Source organism: Globicephala melas, chromosome 13, assembly GCF_963455315.2.
Source record: "Globicephala melas chromosome 13, mGloMel1.2, whole genome shotgun sequence".
In the NCBI taxonomy this organism is placed as follows: Eukaryota; Metazoa; Chordata; class Mammalia; order Artiodactyla; family Delphinidae; genus Globicephala; species Globicephala melas.
This window is the reverse complement of record NC_083326.1, coordinates 55,455,562-55,470,241: the sequence shown is the minus strand read 5'-3', so window position 1 is coordinate 55,470,241 and position 14,680 is coordinate 55,455,562. Positions and strand designations below refer to the sequence as shown.

Genomic DNA, 14,680 nt, shown 5'->3' with positions numbered 1-14,680 from the left:
CTGGCTCTGGACTCCTGTACGTTGTGAAATGTGATTTTAAAAAATTACAAAGGTGTTTTGTCTATAGACATTATCAGCATCTTTTTTCTCCCCCCAAAATTCCAATCTTTTAAAATTGAAGTATAGTTGATGAGCAGCTTTTATTTTTGTTCTCGAAATTGAATGTGGTGAGACAAGGGGAGGAGAATTAAACAAACATGAACACAATCAAACATAAAGTGTCCTCAATTCCTAATGCACATTTTGATTCTCAAGAAAGGAGTGGGCATCCAAGAACAACGTGGATGACGGGATGGTGTTACAGTGTGTTCAACGCTATTGAGTAACCACACGAGAACAAAAATGCGAACCACTTCTCACAGACATGGGAGTGATAGCCAGTGAGACCAAAGGGAAGGAGAGTGTGGAAAGCAATAACTCCCATCACAGCCTCTTGAGGAAAGAATGTGCACCAGGGTCAGCGTAACTGTGGGCTATTTAATCATGCATTTCATTAAAAAGGTAGATATTTCGGCAGGCTTCTCAGTTCAGTTCTCTGTTTTCTATTGCCCAACGATAAGATCAAACTGATTCTTGGTTGTTAGATGGGTTCAGCTTGGCTTACCCTGCTAGAAATTTCCTCCCATCCGTGGAGAAGAGTCATTCTTTCCCCCCATTTTTGTTGTGCTGTACCGTTCCGCAGGTGCCCTTTGAATAATAACTTCCTGACGTGGTGGCCCATAAATCTATCCACACTGAACCAACTCTAAGGCACGTCTAGGCACCGGGCATGGGGGACGTTTTCACAACGATGATGGATGTTCACCATCCATTCTGCAGAGTCCACTTTGAAAGGACAATTCAACTTTCTCTGGTAGCAATGAGTCAAATGCTTTTTTATAACCAACGGGTTACCATGGCACAACTTGTCAAGTTTCCTAAAAGAACTTGTAGCACGGGTGCTTGGGACCAGATGACCCAGCGGGAGGCCCCAGGCCTGAAGTCAGCCTCCACCCACCCTCACCCCAACCCCAATCCCAGGAGTTAATTCCCTCCCACCGCCCAGAGGATTTCAAGGGGTAGGGAAGAGCAGAGGCCGGTCTTCTGTGTAGTCCCAGGCAAATTATTTCATCTTCCTGAGACTGTCTTCTCATCGAGCCCACGTAGGATTATTTGAAGGAGGGAGTTTACAAAATCCAGCTTCCTGTAAGGCTTTCACTTTGGGAGGATGAAAAAATTCTGGGGCTGGGTAGTGTTGATGGTAGCACAGTAATGGGAACGTACTTAATGCCACAGGAACTGTACACTTAAAAAGGGTTGAATGGGGGCTTCCCTGGTGGCGCAGTGGTTGAGAGTCCGCCTGCCGATGCACGGGACGCGGGTTCGTGCCCCGGTCCGGGAAGATCCCACATGCCGCAGAGCGGCTGGGCCCATGAGCCATGGCCGCTGAGCCTGCGCGTGCGGAGCCTGTGCTCCGCAACGGGAGAGGCCACAGCAGTGAGAGGCCCGCGTACCGCAAAAAAAAAAAAAAGTTAAATGGAGAATTTTATGTCTGTTTTACCGTAATTTTTAAAAAATTCCACCTTTCTTATCTGGCACATAATTGGCACCCAGTAATGTTAGTTTTCTTCTACTTCCTTAATGTTTAAATTTTTTTCTTTATTTTACATTAGTTTTTCAATAGATAATATATTCCTATGGCTCAAAATTCAAAAGTTATAAAAAGACGAACAGTGACCAGCCTCTCTCCCCTTGCTATTCAATAGCCAGTCAGGGGCTTCCCTGGTGGCGCAGTGGTTGAGAGTCCGCCTGCCGATGCAGGGGACACGGGTTCGTGCCCCGGTCCGGGAAGATCCCACATGCCGCGGAGCAGCGGGGCCCGTGAGCCATGGCCGCTGAGCCTGTGCGTCCGGAGCCTGTGCTCCGCAACAAGAGAGGCCGCGACAGTGAGAGGCCCGCGCACCGCGATGAAGAGTGGCCCCCGCTCGCCGCAACTAGAGAAAGCCCACGCACAGAAAAGAAGACCCAGCAACCATAAATAAATAAATAAATGAAATTAAAAAAAAAAATAGCCAGTCAGTTCTCCTTTCTGGAGAAAATCAATAGAACCAATATTTGCATCTCCCTGCAGGGATGTTTTGCACATATTCAAGCAAATATATACTTATTCCCCTTTTTACCCAGATAGTAGCAGCATATACCTCACACTAGTCTATATCTTGCCTTTTTTCACTTAACAATGTATTTTAAAGGTAATTATCTGTCTTACTGTTCATTTTATTTAAAAGCTTCTATCTTAATCACCTCCCAGTTCTGCTGGTTGGTTAGGTTACTCTCTAAGTAATTCTTAGAATAAAGCATTCATATACTATATGACATCCAACTTATTATTATTTTTACCCAGTAAGACGGAACTACTCTGAAATTCACGAATAATGCTGGGGAGAAAGTCTTTGTTTCAGAGACCACCCTGCTTCTTGACTATTTGGATATTTTAGTGAGCTAAAGAATTGTTCTTACTCTTCCTCCAATCATTGTTCACAGTTATAGAAATTATATGAGAGCACTGCGTGCTTTATATGGTTGTCTCATTCTGCCTCCACAGCAGCCCTATGGCATAGGTGGGTTATTTTCTCTCCCCCAGAAGTGAGAACCCAAGGTCACACATCTTATGTTGACAGAGCCTAGATTGTACCTTGGCATCTAATGTGACCACATTATGCTGTTTCTTTGATGGAGAATAATAAGTAAATTTAAATTTAGGATACAAAATAGTCATCAAATTTCATTACACTGTAATGTAATTTAAATCCTAATCCCCCAAATATGTGATACTAGGACCTTGGGCTCTTTCTCACAGTTTACCTTTTTAGGGTCAGAGTTTTCAAGCCTTTCCCAACATTTTAAATTTAATCTATATCTAATAGTTAATATTATAATTATTTACTTTACAGCCTGTGTGAACTTAGGCCAATTACTTAATGGTTTCCTCATCTGGAAAATGAGAATAATAATAGTTGCTATTGCATCGGGTACTTTATATGTTGTAATAAAAACTGATGGATAGGGACTTCCGTGGTGGCGCAGCGGTAAGAATTTGCCTGCCAATGCAGGGGACACGGGTTCAATCCCTGGTCCGGGAAGGTCCCACAAGCCGCGGAGCAACTAAGCCCATGTGCCACAACTACTGAGTCCACAAGCTACAACTACTGAGCCCGTGTGCCACAACTACTGAAGCCCGTGCACCTAGAGCCCATGCTCTGCAACAAGAAAAGCCACCACGATGAGAAGCCTGTGCACCACAACGAAGAGAAGCCCCTGCTCGCCGCAACTAGAGAAAGCCCGTGTGCAGCAATGAAGGCCCAATGCAGCCAAAAAATAAATAAATAAAATTAAAAACAAAAAACTGATGGATACAATATATGTAAAGTTCAAAGCATAGTGCCTGGCATATTAAGGGCTCAATAAATATTAGGTTTGATTGTTATTATTAGTATTATCCTCCTTTAAAATTTTGATTAGCCAAAAACACTAAAATTGTATCATCGGCCGTGGGCTTTCTCAATTTTTTTCAGGACAGAGATTTAATTAACCCTGCAACGTATTTAAAATTTTTGAATGCCTCTTCATAAATTTAAGTAGATTACCCTACATACTATATAAGAGAGGTGACATTTGTCAATATTTGGATCTAACTAAGGGGATTAAAGTCAGAGAGGTAAATTTATCTGCAATGACTAAAGCTTAAGAAGATGACAGTGCTTTGATGCAAATAAGCTGTGAGTTTGGACAGGTGGGGCGAGCCTGGAACAGAGTACAACGTCCTTCATCCTCGGACCCCTGCTTCCTTTCTTTCTCCCTTTCCCGGTGCATTGAGCACCATGGTTCTTAAGGGGAATAGCTATCGTGCATCTTTCGAAAAAATTTCATTGGGTAATTTTGAAACTACCCCAAAGTGTAACGCTGCAGCATCGTACTTTGTCTGACATCCTGAGCATTTTTAATTTCCATGAGCGTAGCCATACGGAACCGGTTAGAATCCCATTCAGGAAAAAGGAAGCCGTGCTCGTTTCTCACACAGAGGCAGTTTCATACACCAAATTGGTTCTACAGTAATGGGATGGTTGAGAGAGCAGAAAGGGATGCAGTAAGAGGTCACCCTTGGACTAGGGGAGCAGAAGGGGAAAGACGGGGTTACCAAAATTCAGACACTCAGAGGAGAGGCCCATATAGCCCATCCCAGACCACTGAGGCGAGCACGGCCGTCTGGTGCCAGGACTTGCAAGGGCTGGCGCACGTGCTGTTGGGCTTCGAAAGGGCTGGGGTTGGAGCCACAACTGCCAGCAGAAGGTGGAAACAGGATGGAAGCCCCCTTCCCTCCTCCGACCTTCCTTGGTTAGAACCTAATTGGAGGCCAGCGAGCAAGGAAGCCTGGGAAATGTAGTCTTCAGAGTCCTGGCCCCTGTGCCACAGAGCAGCTGGGTAGAGAAGGTGGGCTTGGGGCTTCCAGACAGTAACTAAGTCACCAGAATGAGGCACTTTGTCCGATTAATAAATAAATGTGCTATTTCCCTCAATGAGCACATGCATTCAAAAGCCCGTGACGGATGTGGTGAACATATGATTCACGTGTTCTTCTAGTGGGAGCAACTCACAGCACTAATATGATTCTAGAATATTTAAAAATATGCATTTTTATATAATATGTCACCAAAACTCACATCAACTACTTTTTCTGGTGTTTTTCTGGTATTCTAGTCCTGGGTGGGTGGGGGAAGGATATGGATAAATGAATAAATGGAAAGCTATTAATATTTCTATATGGGAATACTCCAAAGTGTAAAGATGGCAATTCTCTCAAAATTCATACAAATATTTAAAGAAATTTCAATGAAAATTCCTATGTGATTTTTATCACTTAGTCGAGACGGGGGGGAGGGTTTTGACAATGTGATGTTAAAGTTTATTTAGAAGAAGTTAATACCCAAAATACCCTAGAGGTTTTGGGGTTTTTAATGAGTAAAATTTATTTTCTATTTTAAAAAATTTTTAACTTTTTTATACAAATTTTAAATGTTACTTTCCATTTATAGTTATCACAAGATATTGACTGTATTCCCCCACGTTGTACAATACATCCTTGAGCCCATCTTACACCCAAGAGCCTGGGCCTCCTCCTCCCCCACCCCTATATTGCCCCTCCCTCCCTCACCACTGGTAACCACTAGCTGGTTCTCTATATCTGTGAGACTGTTTCTTTTTTGTTCTACTCACTACTTTGTTGTATCTTTTAGATTCCACATATAAGTGGTATCATACAGTATTTGTCTTTCTCTGTCTGACTTATTTCACTTAGCTTACTGCCCTCCAAGTCCATCCACGTTGCTCCAAATGGCAAATTTTCATTCTTTTTAATGGCTGAGTAATATTCCATTGTATATATGTACCACATCTTCTTTATCCACTCATCTGTTGATGGACACTTAGGTTGCTGGAGTTTTTAAATTACATTTTAAAAAAAGAATTGCAGGGACTTCCCTGATGGAGCAGTGGTTAAGAATCCACCTGCCAATGCAGGGGACACAGGTTCGAGCCCTGGTCCAGGAAAATCCCACATGCCGCGGAGCAACAAAGCCTGTGCGCCACAACTACTGAACCTGTGCTCTAGAGCCCGCAAGCCACAACTACTGAGCCCGCGAGCCACAACTACTGAAGCCCGCACATCTAGAGCCCATGCTCCGCAACAAGAGAAGCCACCACAACGAAAAGCCCGCGTGCCACAACAAAGACCCAACGCAGCCAAAAATAAATAAATAAATTTATTTTAAAAAAAAAAGAATTACAAGAGGAGACTTGTCACAGAAAATATCAAGATTTATTACAAAATTATATCAGGAAAAAAAGAGAGGGAGGAGCAATAAGACCAATAGATCAATAGACCCAGAACACATTTTTTTGTTTGTTTGTTTTTTGGTTTTTGTTTGCGGTACGCGGGCCTCTCACTGTTGTGGCCTCTTCTGCTGCGGAGCACAGGCTCCGGATGCGCAGGCTCAGCAGCCATGGCTCACGGGCCCAGCCGCTCCGCGGCATGCGGGATCCTCCCGGACCAGGGCACGAACCCATGTCCCCTGCATCAGCAGGCGGACTCTCAACCACTGAGCCACCAGGGAAGCCCCAGAACACATTTTTATATATGAGAATGTTTGGGTAAATATATATGGGTAAAATTTGGTATAAGATAAAGTTGGCATCTCAAACCAAAGAGATGAATTAGTTAATAAAAAGAGCCAGGTCAATTGATGATTCATGTGCAGAAAAAATATTAAATTTCTGTATCTTCTACACAAACATTTCAGGATAGTGGATTTAAGAACTAAATATGAAAAAAAAAAAATGAAAGCATAAAAACAAATATAAGAGAACTTTTGGTCTTTCCCAACCATAAAAGCTAGATTGACTACATAGTAATTTAAGATTCTCTACAATGAAGGACAAAATTTAAAAGACAAACGATAAACTGGGAAAAAGTATTTACAGTATATATAGCCAAGAAAGGGTTTAAGGGTCATAAGATGTAAAGAGATCCTATAAAGAAGAAAATAAACAACTCAATAAGAAAAAAACCCCCACAATAACTAGCAAAGGATATAAATAGGCAGTTTACAGATAAAAATACAAGAGGCTAATAGATATTTTTCACCTGTGATATTAGCAAAAATTGTAAAGTTTGCCAATATTTAATATTGGTGAACATTTGGAAAATGGATATTCCCATATACTGATAAATGCTTTGAAGAGCAGTTTGTCAATATCCCTTACAGCTGAATATGCTCAGTACTTCCATCTAACATTTCTACTCCTAAGAATTTTTCTCATACAGTATTTGCAGAATTGTTCTAAATATACATATGAAATATTAATTATAATACTAAATGTAATAACAGCAGAGAGAAAATTACCCTGATGCCCACGTTGCTTACATAACCATTAAAAGGAGTATTTATGTAGCCAACAAAAGGATTGAGTTAGAGTTATATTTACTAACATGATAAAATGTCCAAAAGATAGCAGTGTTAATGAATAAAGCAGATTGCACACAAAAAATATATAGTGTAATCTCATCTATGTAAATTTAGTATTAATAATCATTTTTATATATAATATATTCTACATACGTTAAAAGATGGTCAAATATGCATCAAAGGACTGACCGTGCTTCATGGGGAACTTCTGCTTTCTACATTATATACTTCTGTGTTTTAGTTTTATACAACTTATGTTAAATGGCTTTCTATTTAGAAAAAACTAATTTATGAAAAACATAGAGAAAAAAGAGGAATAAATCTAACTGCTCTGAAGAGTCATAAAATTTATTTCAAATTTGGGTTGGGCCTCATCTGTCACATAAGCTATCAGTTATACACAGATACATTTTCTATATGAACTATAATATATGCCTAGCTATTTAGAAACTATGGAGTGATATCCAAAGCCAATTCCTTAATTTAAGGGGGGAAAAAAAAATGAAGATGCTCTATAGTTATATTAATGAGGTTAATACCTAAATCTCCTAATGTCAACAATTCGAACTACAATAAGTGAAATTTCTGCCTTCTTTTGCATTTTGGTATTTGCAGATTCAAAACTTTCAACAACACCATCCCATGAGGTGCTCCCTTCTAATACAGAGCTCACAGGAAGTATATCCTCACAAGTCCATGCAGGAATCACAGACGTTTATTAGGCACTTTGGAAATGAACAAAACTGCATTTTACTAAGATCAGCAGAGTCCAAGTGCATTATAATGAAGTTGCTCATCAAACACGTAAACATTGAACAAAAAGGTTATAAATCACAAAACATTCCAATAATATTATAGAGGTTTCTAATGAAATGGGACTTTGTTTTTCAAGCAAGATGACTAAAATAGAGCACCTCTACTTTTGGTTATTTCTTCAGGTGGATGATGCTGAGGAACCTAACAAAACAGGGGAAAATAAAGCACCCAGTAAGTTCCAGTCCATAGGAGTGCAAGTAGAAGAAGAGAAATGGTGAGTCCACATGCATTTGTCCCCTTTCGTCTTGATGTTGGCAAGTATGGTACAAGTATTTTTTCCCTATGAAAAACCTTGAAGATTCAGTGTTATTTTCCATTAACTTCTGGGAGCATTCAGAGGGGGAGCCTGAGTCAATATTAGCTGATTCCTTCCTCTACTTTGATACTGGAGACCACTCCATTTAAATGTTAGCTAGAATAGTAGTGCTGGGGCCCAAAATATGCCTCAATGGCACGTTGATTATTTTGAATTAAAACTACTTAAGAAACAGTCAACGCGAGAGGGATACTTTTACCCTCCTCTCTGTCTCCCTGAAAGCAGGAAATAAATTTCCCATGTGAAAGGTGCTCTCCTTGGACTGGGAGGTAGAAAGACACCATCATCACCAGAGATAGGGGACTCAGGGCTGAGAAGCCTGCATACTTGTTACTTTTTTTTTTTTTTTAACATCTTTATTGGAGTATAATTGCTTTACAATGGTGTGTTAGTTTCTGTTTTATAACAAAGTGAATCAGTTATACATATACATATGTTCCCATATCTCTTCTCTCTTGCGTCTCCCTCCCTCCCACCCTCCGTATCCCACTCCTCCAGGCGGTCACAAAGCACCGAGCTGATCTCCCTGTGCTGTGCGGCTGCTTCCCGCTAGCTATCTACCTAACGTTTGGTAGTGTATATATGTCCATGCCTCTCTCTCGCTTTGTCACAGCTCACCCTCCCCCCTCCCCATATCCTCAAGTCCGTTCTCTAGTAGGTCTGTGTCTTTATTCCTGTCTTACCCCTAGGTTCTTCATGACATTTTTTCTTTCTTAAATTCCATATATATGTGTTAGCATATGGTACTTGTTACTTCTTTACTAATTTACTACCTAAGCGCAAACTTTGCTTAAATTCCTTACTAATTAAACACCCAAAGCTAAGTTTCTTTGTCCTGTCAATCCCTCTCATATTTATTGCTTCTTTGTCTAAAAAATATAAAAGCTATCTGCTTTGGCCACTTCTTAGGTCCCATTTCTATGCGACCTCTATGTGCACACAAATTAAATGGGTTTCTTTTTCTCCAGTCCACAGGACACAATCTGTCTTGTGTCAGTTTTATGATTGGTCCAACCACAGGAACTCAAGAGGAGAAAAGGGGAAATTTCCCCTTCCTGACAGTAGAATAAGTGGATCCCACTCACACACACATAAACACTGTGTGGAGTACTGTTGTGTTGCCAAACTATCCCTCTTCAAAAAACCGTCGCACTTTTGACTATAGACTTTTTAAGAGAAGAGGACTTATTGGTATTTTTATTTCTAGAGCTTAATAGTGTCTCATGTTTAGTACGTGCTCAATGAATGATGAATGAATGAACGAACAAATGAGGAGTAAGAAGGGGAGAAGACTCCCTGTCACTATCCAGGATCACCAGTTTCTTTAGATTGTTCTTTAAGATAAGCTTACTTTAGACTTAGTATCTAGAAGTAGGAAATTTAGAGTTTGAGAAGATCACAGAATCCGGAAGCTGGAAAGGACTTCTGAGGTCAGTCCATTCATTTTATAAATGAGAATTTGATCTGGAGAGATTTGTGAGTTTCCCAGTCAAACTGTGAGGACCATGATGGATGGAACTATGTTTTATTGAGAGTAATACCCCCAGCTTCCAGACTGTGCTTTTCATATACTAAGTATGTAGTGAATGTTGGCTGAATGAAGTAAAACTGCAGTTATAGTGGGAGGAAGAACTCTATATTCTAAATCAGGATGTCAGTTCAACTTTGCCACTAACTTTTTATGTGTTAATAAGGAGAAATCAGTTGGATGTCATCCATCCAACCGTTCATCACCCATCCATTCAATAAATATCTATGGAATGTCTCCTATATACAAGGCCCCATGTAACATAAACTTAAAATCTGAGAATAAGTCATGCATCAGTTCACGGAACGGGTCCTATTTTATAGCCTCCTGTTATTGACACTGCCTTTGTATCTAAAAGGTTTTCAATATACATAACATTTTGATGCTACTATATCTGATGTAATTACACAATGCTGGAAGCCCAGAAAATTGGGACAACCCTAATGTGGAAACTAATATGACAAAAATTAGCAATAATTATACAACTATCCAAGTCTATTGACCCAGGAATTCCATTCATGGGGCTCTCCTGAATGAAATCACTCAGTGAAAGGGAAAATATTGTGGAACATTACCTATCATTGTAAAAGAAAAATGTCAATCATCAAATGTCAAGCAATAAGAGAATACTTTTGTAAGTTATAGCATGTCACCAGGATAGACTATTATACAGCTATTAAATGTGATTATAAAGAAGATGTGGAAACATGGGAGAAATTCCCATGATACGATGTTAAATGAAAAAGAGGACATAATACCCACATATAATATTCACAAAGAAGAACAAGGACTGAAATGTAATCTGTAAAAATGGTAGGTTTAGGAGTGATTTTTGTTTTCTTTTACTCTAAAATGTTTACTTATTGTATCTACTTCAAGTTTTAGTAATCATTATTTTCAAGCCAACCCTTCTGGCACATGTTCCTTTCATTGTTTTAGAAAATGTTTTGAAAATGTAAACTTAGTAGATATGAAAGATCTCATGGTAAGAAAACATATTCCTCCTTCCCCTACAAGCCCAACTTGCTTGTTTTCCTCAATGATGTAGTGGTTAAGAACACAGGCTCCTGAACCAAGATTCAAATTCTGACTCTTCCACCTACTAGCTGGGAGGCCTTGATCAAATTGCTAAATATCTTTTTGCCTTGGTTTCCTTATATGTAAAAAGAAGATAACAGGCAGTTTCTGGTCCAGCAGGTAAAGAAGAGCTTAGAAGTCACCACTCTGTTTTAACAACAAGTAAAAAAGCTGTTCAAACTGAAAAATCAACAACTCTTCTTAAACCAGTCAGAGAAGTGAGGCCACAAGAAAAATCAGTGCTCTAGGTACTGCAGAGACTCACAGACACAGAGAATCACAACTTGCTGGAGTAGAAACCCACAAGAAAAGCCCCATGCGAACCAGTACCAGGGTAGGAAAACATGAACTGTAATTGATGAATTGCTGGCAGCTCAGGGAGGACAAGTCTGAGAGTTGAAATTTTTACAGGGACCCAGTCATAGGGGGGCCTCCTTACTTTCATGATTCTTAACTGCAGAAGATCTACCAGGTCCTCACAGTGGAAATCAGAGAAGAATCCTCTCACGCTTCTGATGGAGAGAGGGGAAAGGAACCATTCTGAAATATGCCAGAGCATTCTGTTCTTAACAAGATCTGCCTGCAGGAGAAACTAATTTACCAGAGCCTTATCTGCTGGGTTTCTAATCAGAGCCTAAATCTATCTGGGAGAAGGGAAATACCTAACCCCAGCCAGCCCCGTCTTGCCATCCTGTCCTGCAGTGGGGGGCAGGTGGGGAGAGATTGAGAAACACTGTTGAAGTTCACAGTCCAAGGGCACAGGCTCATTGAAAGACTAAGACCTAATCGTAGGACTAGAGAATGCTTCCCCTCCCCACCACCTCACCACCACGTTTATTAAAAACCCATTATTCACCACGGTTGTTTTACCTAGTACATCATGTCCATCTTTCAACAATGATTTACAAGGCATACTAAAAGGTAAAAAACACAGCTTGCAGAGACTGAACAAGCACTAGACTCAGAGTCATCTATGACAAGAATGTTGGAAGTCTGGGTGTACTCTGATGCTTTTGCAAAAATGTTCCTATAAAAGGGTTTCATCTTCAAGGAATTCATGGAAAAGACTCTGACAAGTACAGGTTTCTGGTAACTGACTATACTGCTGAACTGAATGAATAAGCATTGTCAGAACTCTAAGGGAAAACTGATGAATTCATAAAAGTGCTAACAAAAGATCAAGATAAAAAAAATTAATTACATGGGACTGAGTGAACTGATGAGAATGATTATAATTTTTGACTTTCTGTTTGAATAAAAAAAAAAATCCCACAAGGACTCAGAGGCAAAAAATATACAAATCAATTTTCACTGCAAAGTAAAGGAGCTGTTACAGTGGATGATTACTGGACTGAATGTCAATAGTATGACATAGTATGAGTGTGTTTCGTGTTTGGTAATTGCAATCATTGTTGCTTTTGTTGTGGTCATCCATTTACAATGCTTGGGGTCAGTTTATTTACCTCTTGTAAAAATAAAATACAGTGTGTGTGTGAAAAAAATAAATAAAAGATTTAAAAAGTTAAAAAAATACTGAAAGCAGAAAAAAATAAGGTTGGATGGATGGCTGGGTAGATGGAGAGATAATAGGAAGTATTCATAAGTTCACTGGTGAAATTTGGTAGGTTGAATCAATTGAATCTAAATCAAATATTTCTTTAGAGGGTATGGAGACATGCAGCTTTTAGGTTAAATGACAGTTTAGAGAAGTGGCAAGTAAATAAAGGTTTTGTACATTAAAATAAAGGTCTGGGTTACACAGTTTGATAGCAATTAAACAAAAAAGAATGTTGGAAGTAACAGATCAGGAATTTTTTTACAGTATGATTAAAATGCTAAAGACTTTAATAGAAACAGCAGACAGCATACAAGAACAGATGAATAACGTAAGCAGAAAAATGGAAATTCTAAGAAAAAATAAAAAACAAATGCTAGAGATTGGAAACACTGTACCAGAAATGAAGAATGCTTTTGATGGACTCATTAGTAGACGAGTCATGGCTGAGGAAAGAATCTCTGAGCTTGTGGATACAACAGTAGAAACCTCTAAAACTGGAAGCAAAGAGGAAACAAAACCTGAAAAAACTCAGAACAGAATATCCAAAAACTCTGGGACAATTACAGAAGGTGAACATATGCATAATGAGAATACCAGAAGGAAAAGACAGAAAGGGACAGAAGCAACATTTGAAGCAATAGTGACTGAAAATTGCCCCAAATTAGTGTCAGACACCAAACTATAGATTTAGGAAGCTCATAGAAGGCCAAGCAGGATAAATGCCCGATATACCTAGACATGCCATATTCAAAGAAAACCAAGGGAAAATTCCTGAAACAAGCCAGAAGACACCTTTCCTACTGAGGGGTAAAAATAAGGATTATATGTGACTTTTCCTCAGAAACCATGCAAATAAGAAGAGAATAGAGTGAAATATTTAATATTTGAGAGAAAAAAACACCAGCCTAGAATTCTATACTCTGTGAAATTATCCTTTAAAAAGGAAGGAAAAATAAAGACTTTCTCAGACAAACAAAAATTGAGGGACTTTGTAGCCAGTAGATCCAACTTACGGAAATGTTAAAAGAAGTTCTTCAGAGAGAAGGGAAATGATATAGGCCAGGAACTCAGATCTACATGAAGAAAGGAAGAGCATCAGAGAAGGAAAAAGTGAAGGTAAAAGAAAAACTTTCATTTATCTTATTCTTAATGGATCTAACAGATAACAGTTTGTTCAAAATAATAATAGGAACAATATATATGAATATATTATACTCTTGAGTATAAATGAATTGAATAACAGCAATCATACAAAGGATGAAAGGTAAGAATTAGGGCTACTTAATTATTATAAGGTACTTGCACTACTCTTGAAGTGATATAGTGTTATTTGAAAATGAACTTGGATTAGTTGTAAAATGTACAGTGAAAACTCTAGGGCAACCACTAAAAAGAGTTGAAAAGAAGTATAACTTACATGCTAAGAAAAGAGGGAAATGTGTGGAAGACAAAACTAGGACAACAAGTAGAAAACAGTTAACAAATATGGTAGACATTAATCCAACGATATCAGTAATCACTTTAAACGTCAATTGTCTAAATATACCAATCAGAAGACAGACGTTGTCAGACTGGATTAAAAACAATACCCAATTTTATGTTTTCTACAAGGAACCCACGTTAAATATAAAGACACATACAGATTAAAAGTAAGGGGATCGGACTTCCCTGGTGGTGCAGTGGTTAAGAATCCACCTGCCAGTGCAGGGGACACGGGTTCAAGCCCTGGTCTGGGAAGATCCCACATGCTGCAGAGCAGCTAAGCCCGTGTGCCACAACTACTGAGCCTGAGCTCTAGAGCCTGTGAGCCACAACTACTGAGCCCACGTGTCACAACTACTGAAGCCCGTGCGCCTAGAGGCTGAGCTCCACAACAAAGAGAAGCCACTGCAATGAGAAGCCCGTGCACCACAACAAAGAGTAGCCCCCCCACTTGCCGCAACTAGAGAAAGCCCATGTGGAGCAACGAAGACCCAACGCAGCCAAAAATAAATAAATTTATTAAAAAAAAAAAGAATAAAAGTAAGGGGATCAGAGTGAAGTAAGTCAGAAAGAGAAAAACAAATACCGTATGCTAACACACATATATAGAATCTAAAAAAAAAAAAAAGGTTCTGATGAACCTAGGGGCAGCACAGGAATAAAGATGCAGACGTAGAGAATGGACTTGAAGATACAGGGAGGGGGAAGGGTAAGCTGGCACGAAGTGAGAGAGTAACATTGACATATATACACTACCATATGTAAAATAGATAGCTAGTGGGAAGCAGCTGCATAGCACAAGGAGATCAGCTTGCTGCTTTGTGACCACCTAGAAGGGTGGGATAGGGAGGGTGGCAGGGAGATGCAAGAAGGAGGGGATATGGGGATATACGTATACATAT

The 14,680-nt window shown here is 39.5% G+C and overlaps 1 protein-coding gene across 17 annotated transcripts in view; it reads left to right on the top strand.

The window, feature by feature from the left end:
• Positions 1–14,680, top strand: part of DLGAP1 (DLG associated protein 1) — a 1,249,700-nt gene that overhangs the window by 1,187,932 nt on the left and 47,088 nt on the right. For all 17 annotated transcript variants that reach the window (XM_060310335.1, XM_060310340.1, XM_060310339.1 and 14 more), the window contains one exon: positions 7,940–8,031. In XM_060310335.1, the coding sequence (XP_060166318.1) occupies positions 7,940–8,031 (92 nt within the window). The remainder of the gene's footprint in view (positions 1–7,939; positions 8,032–14,680) is intronic.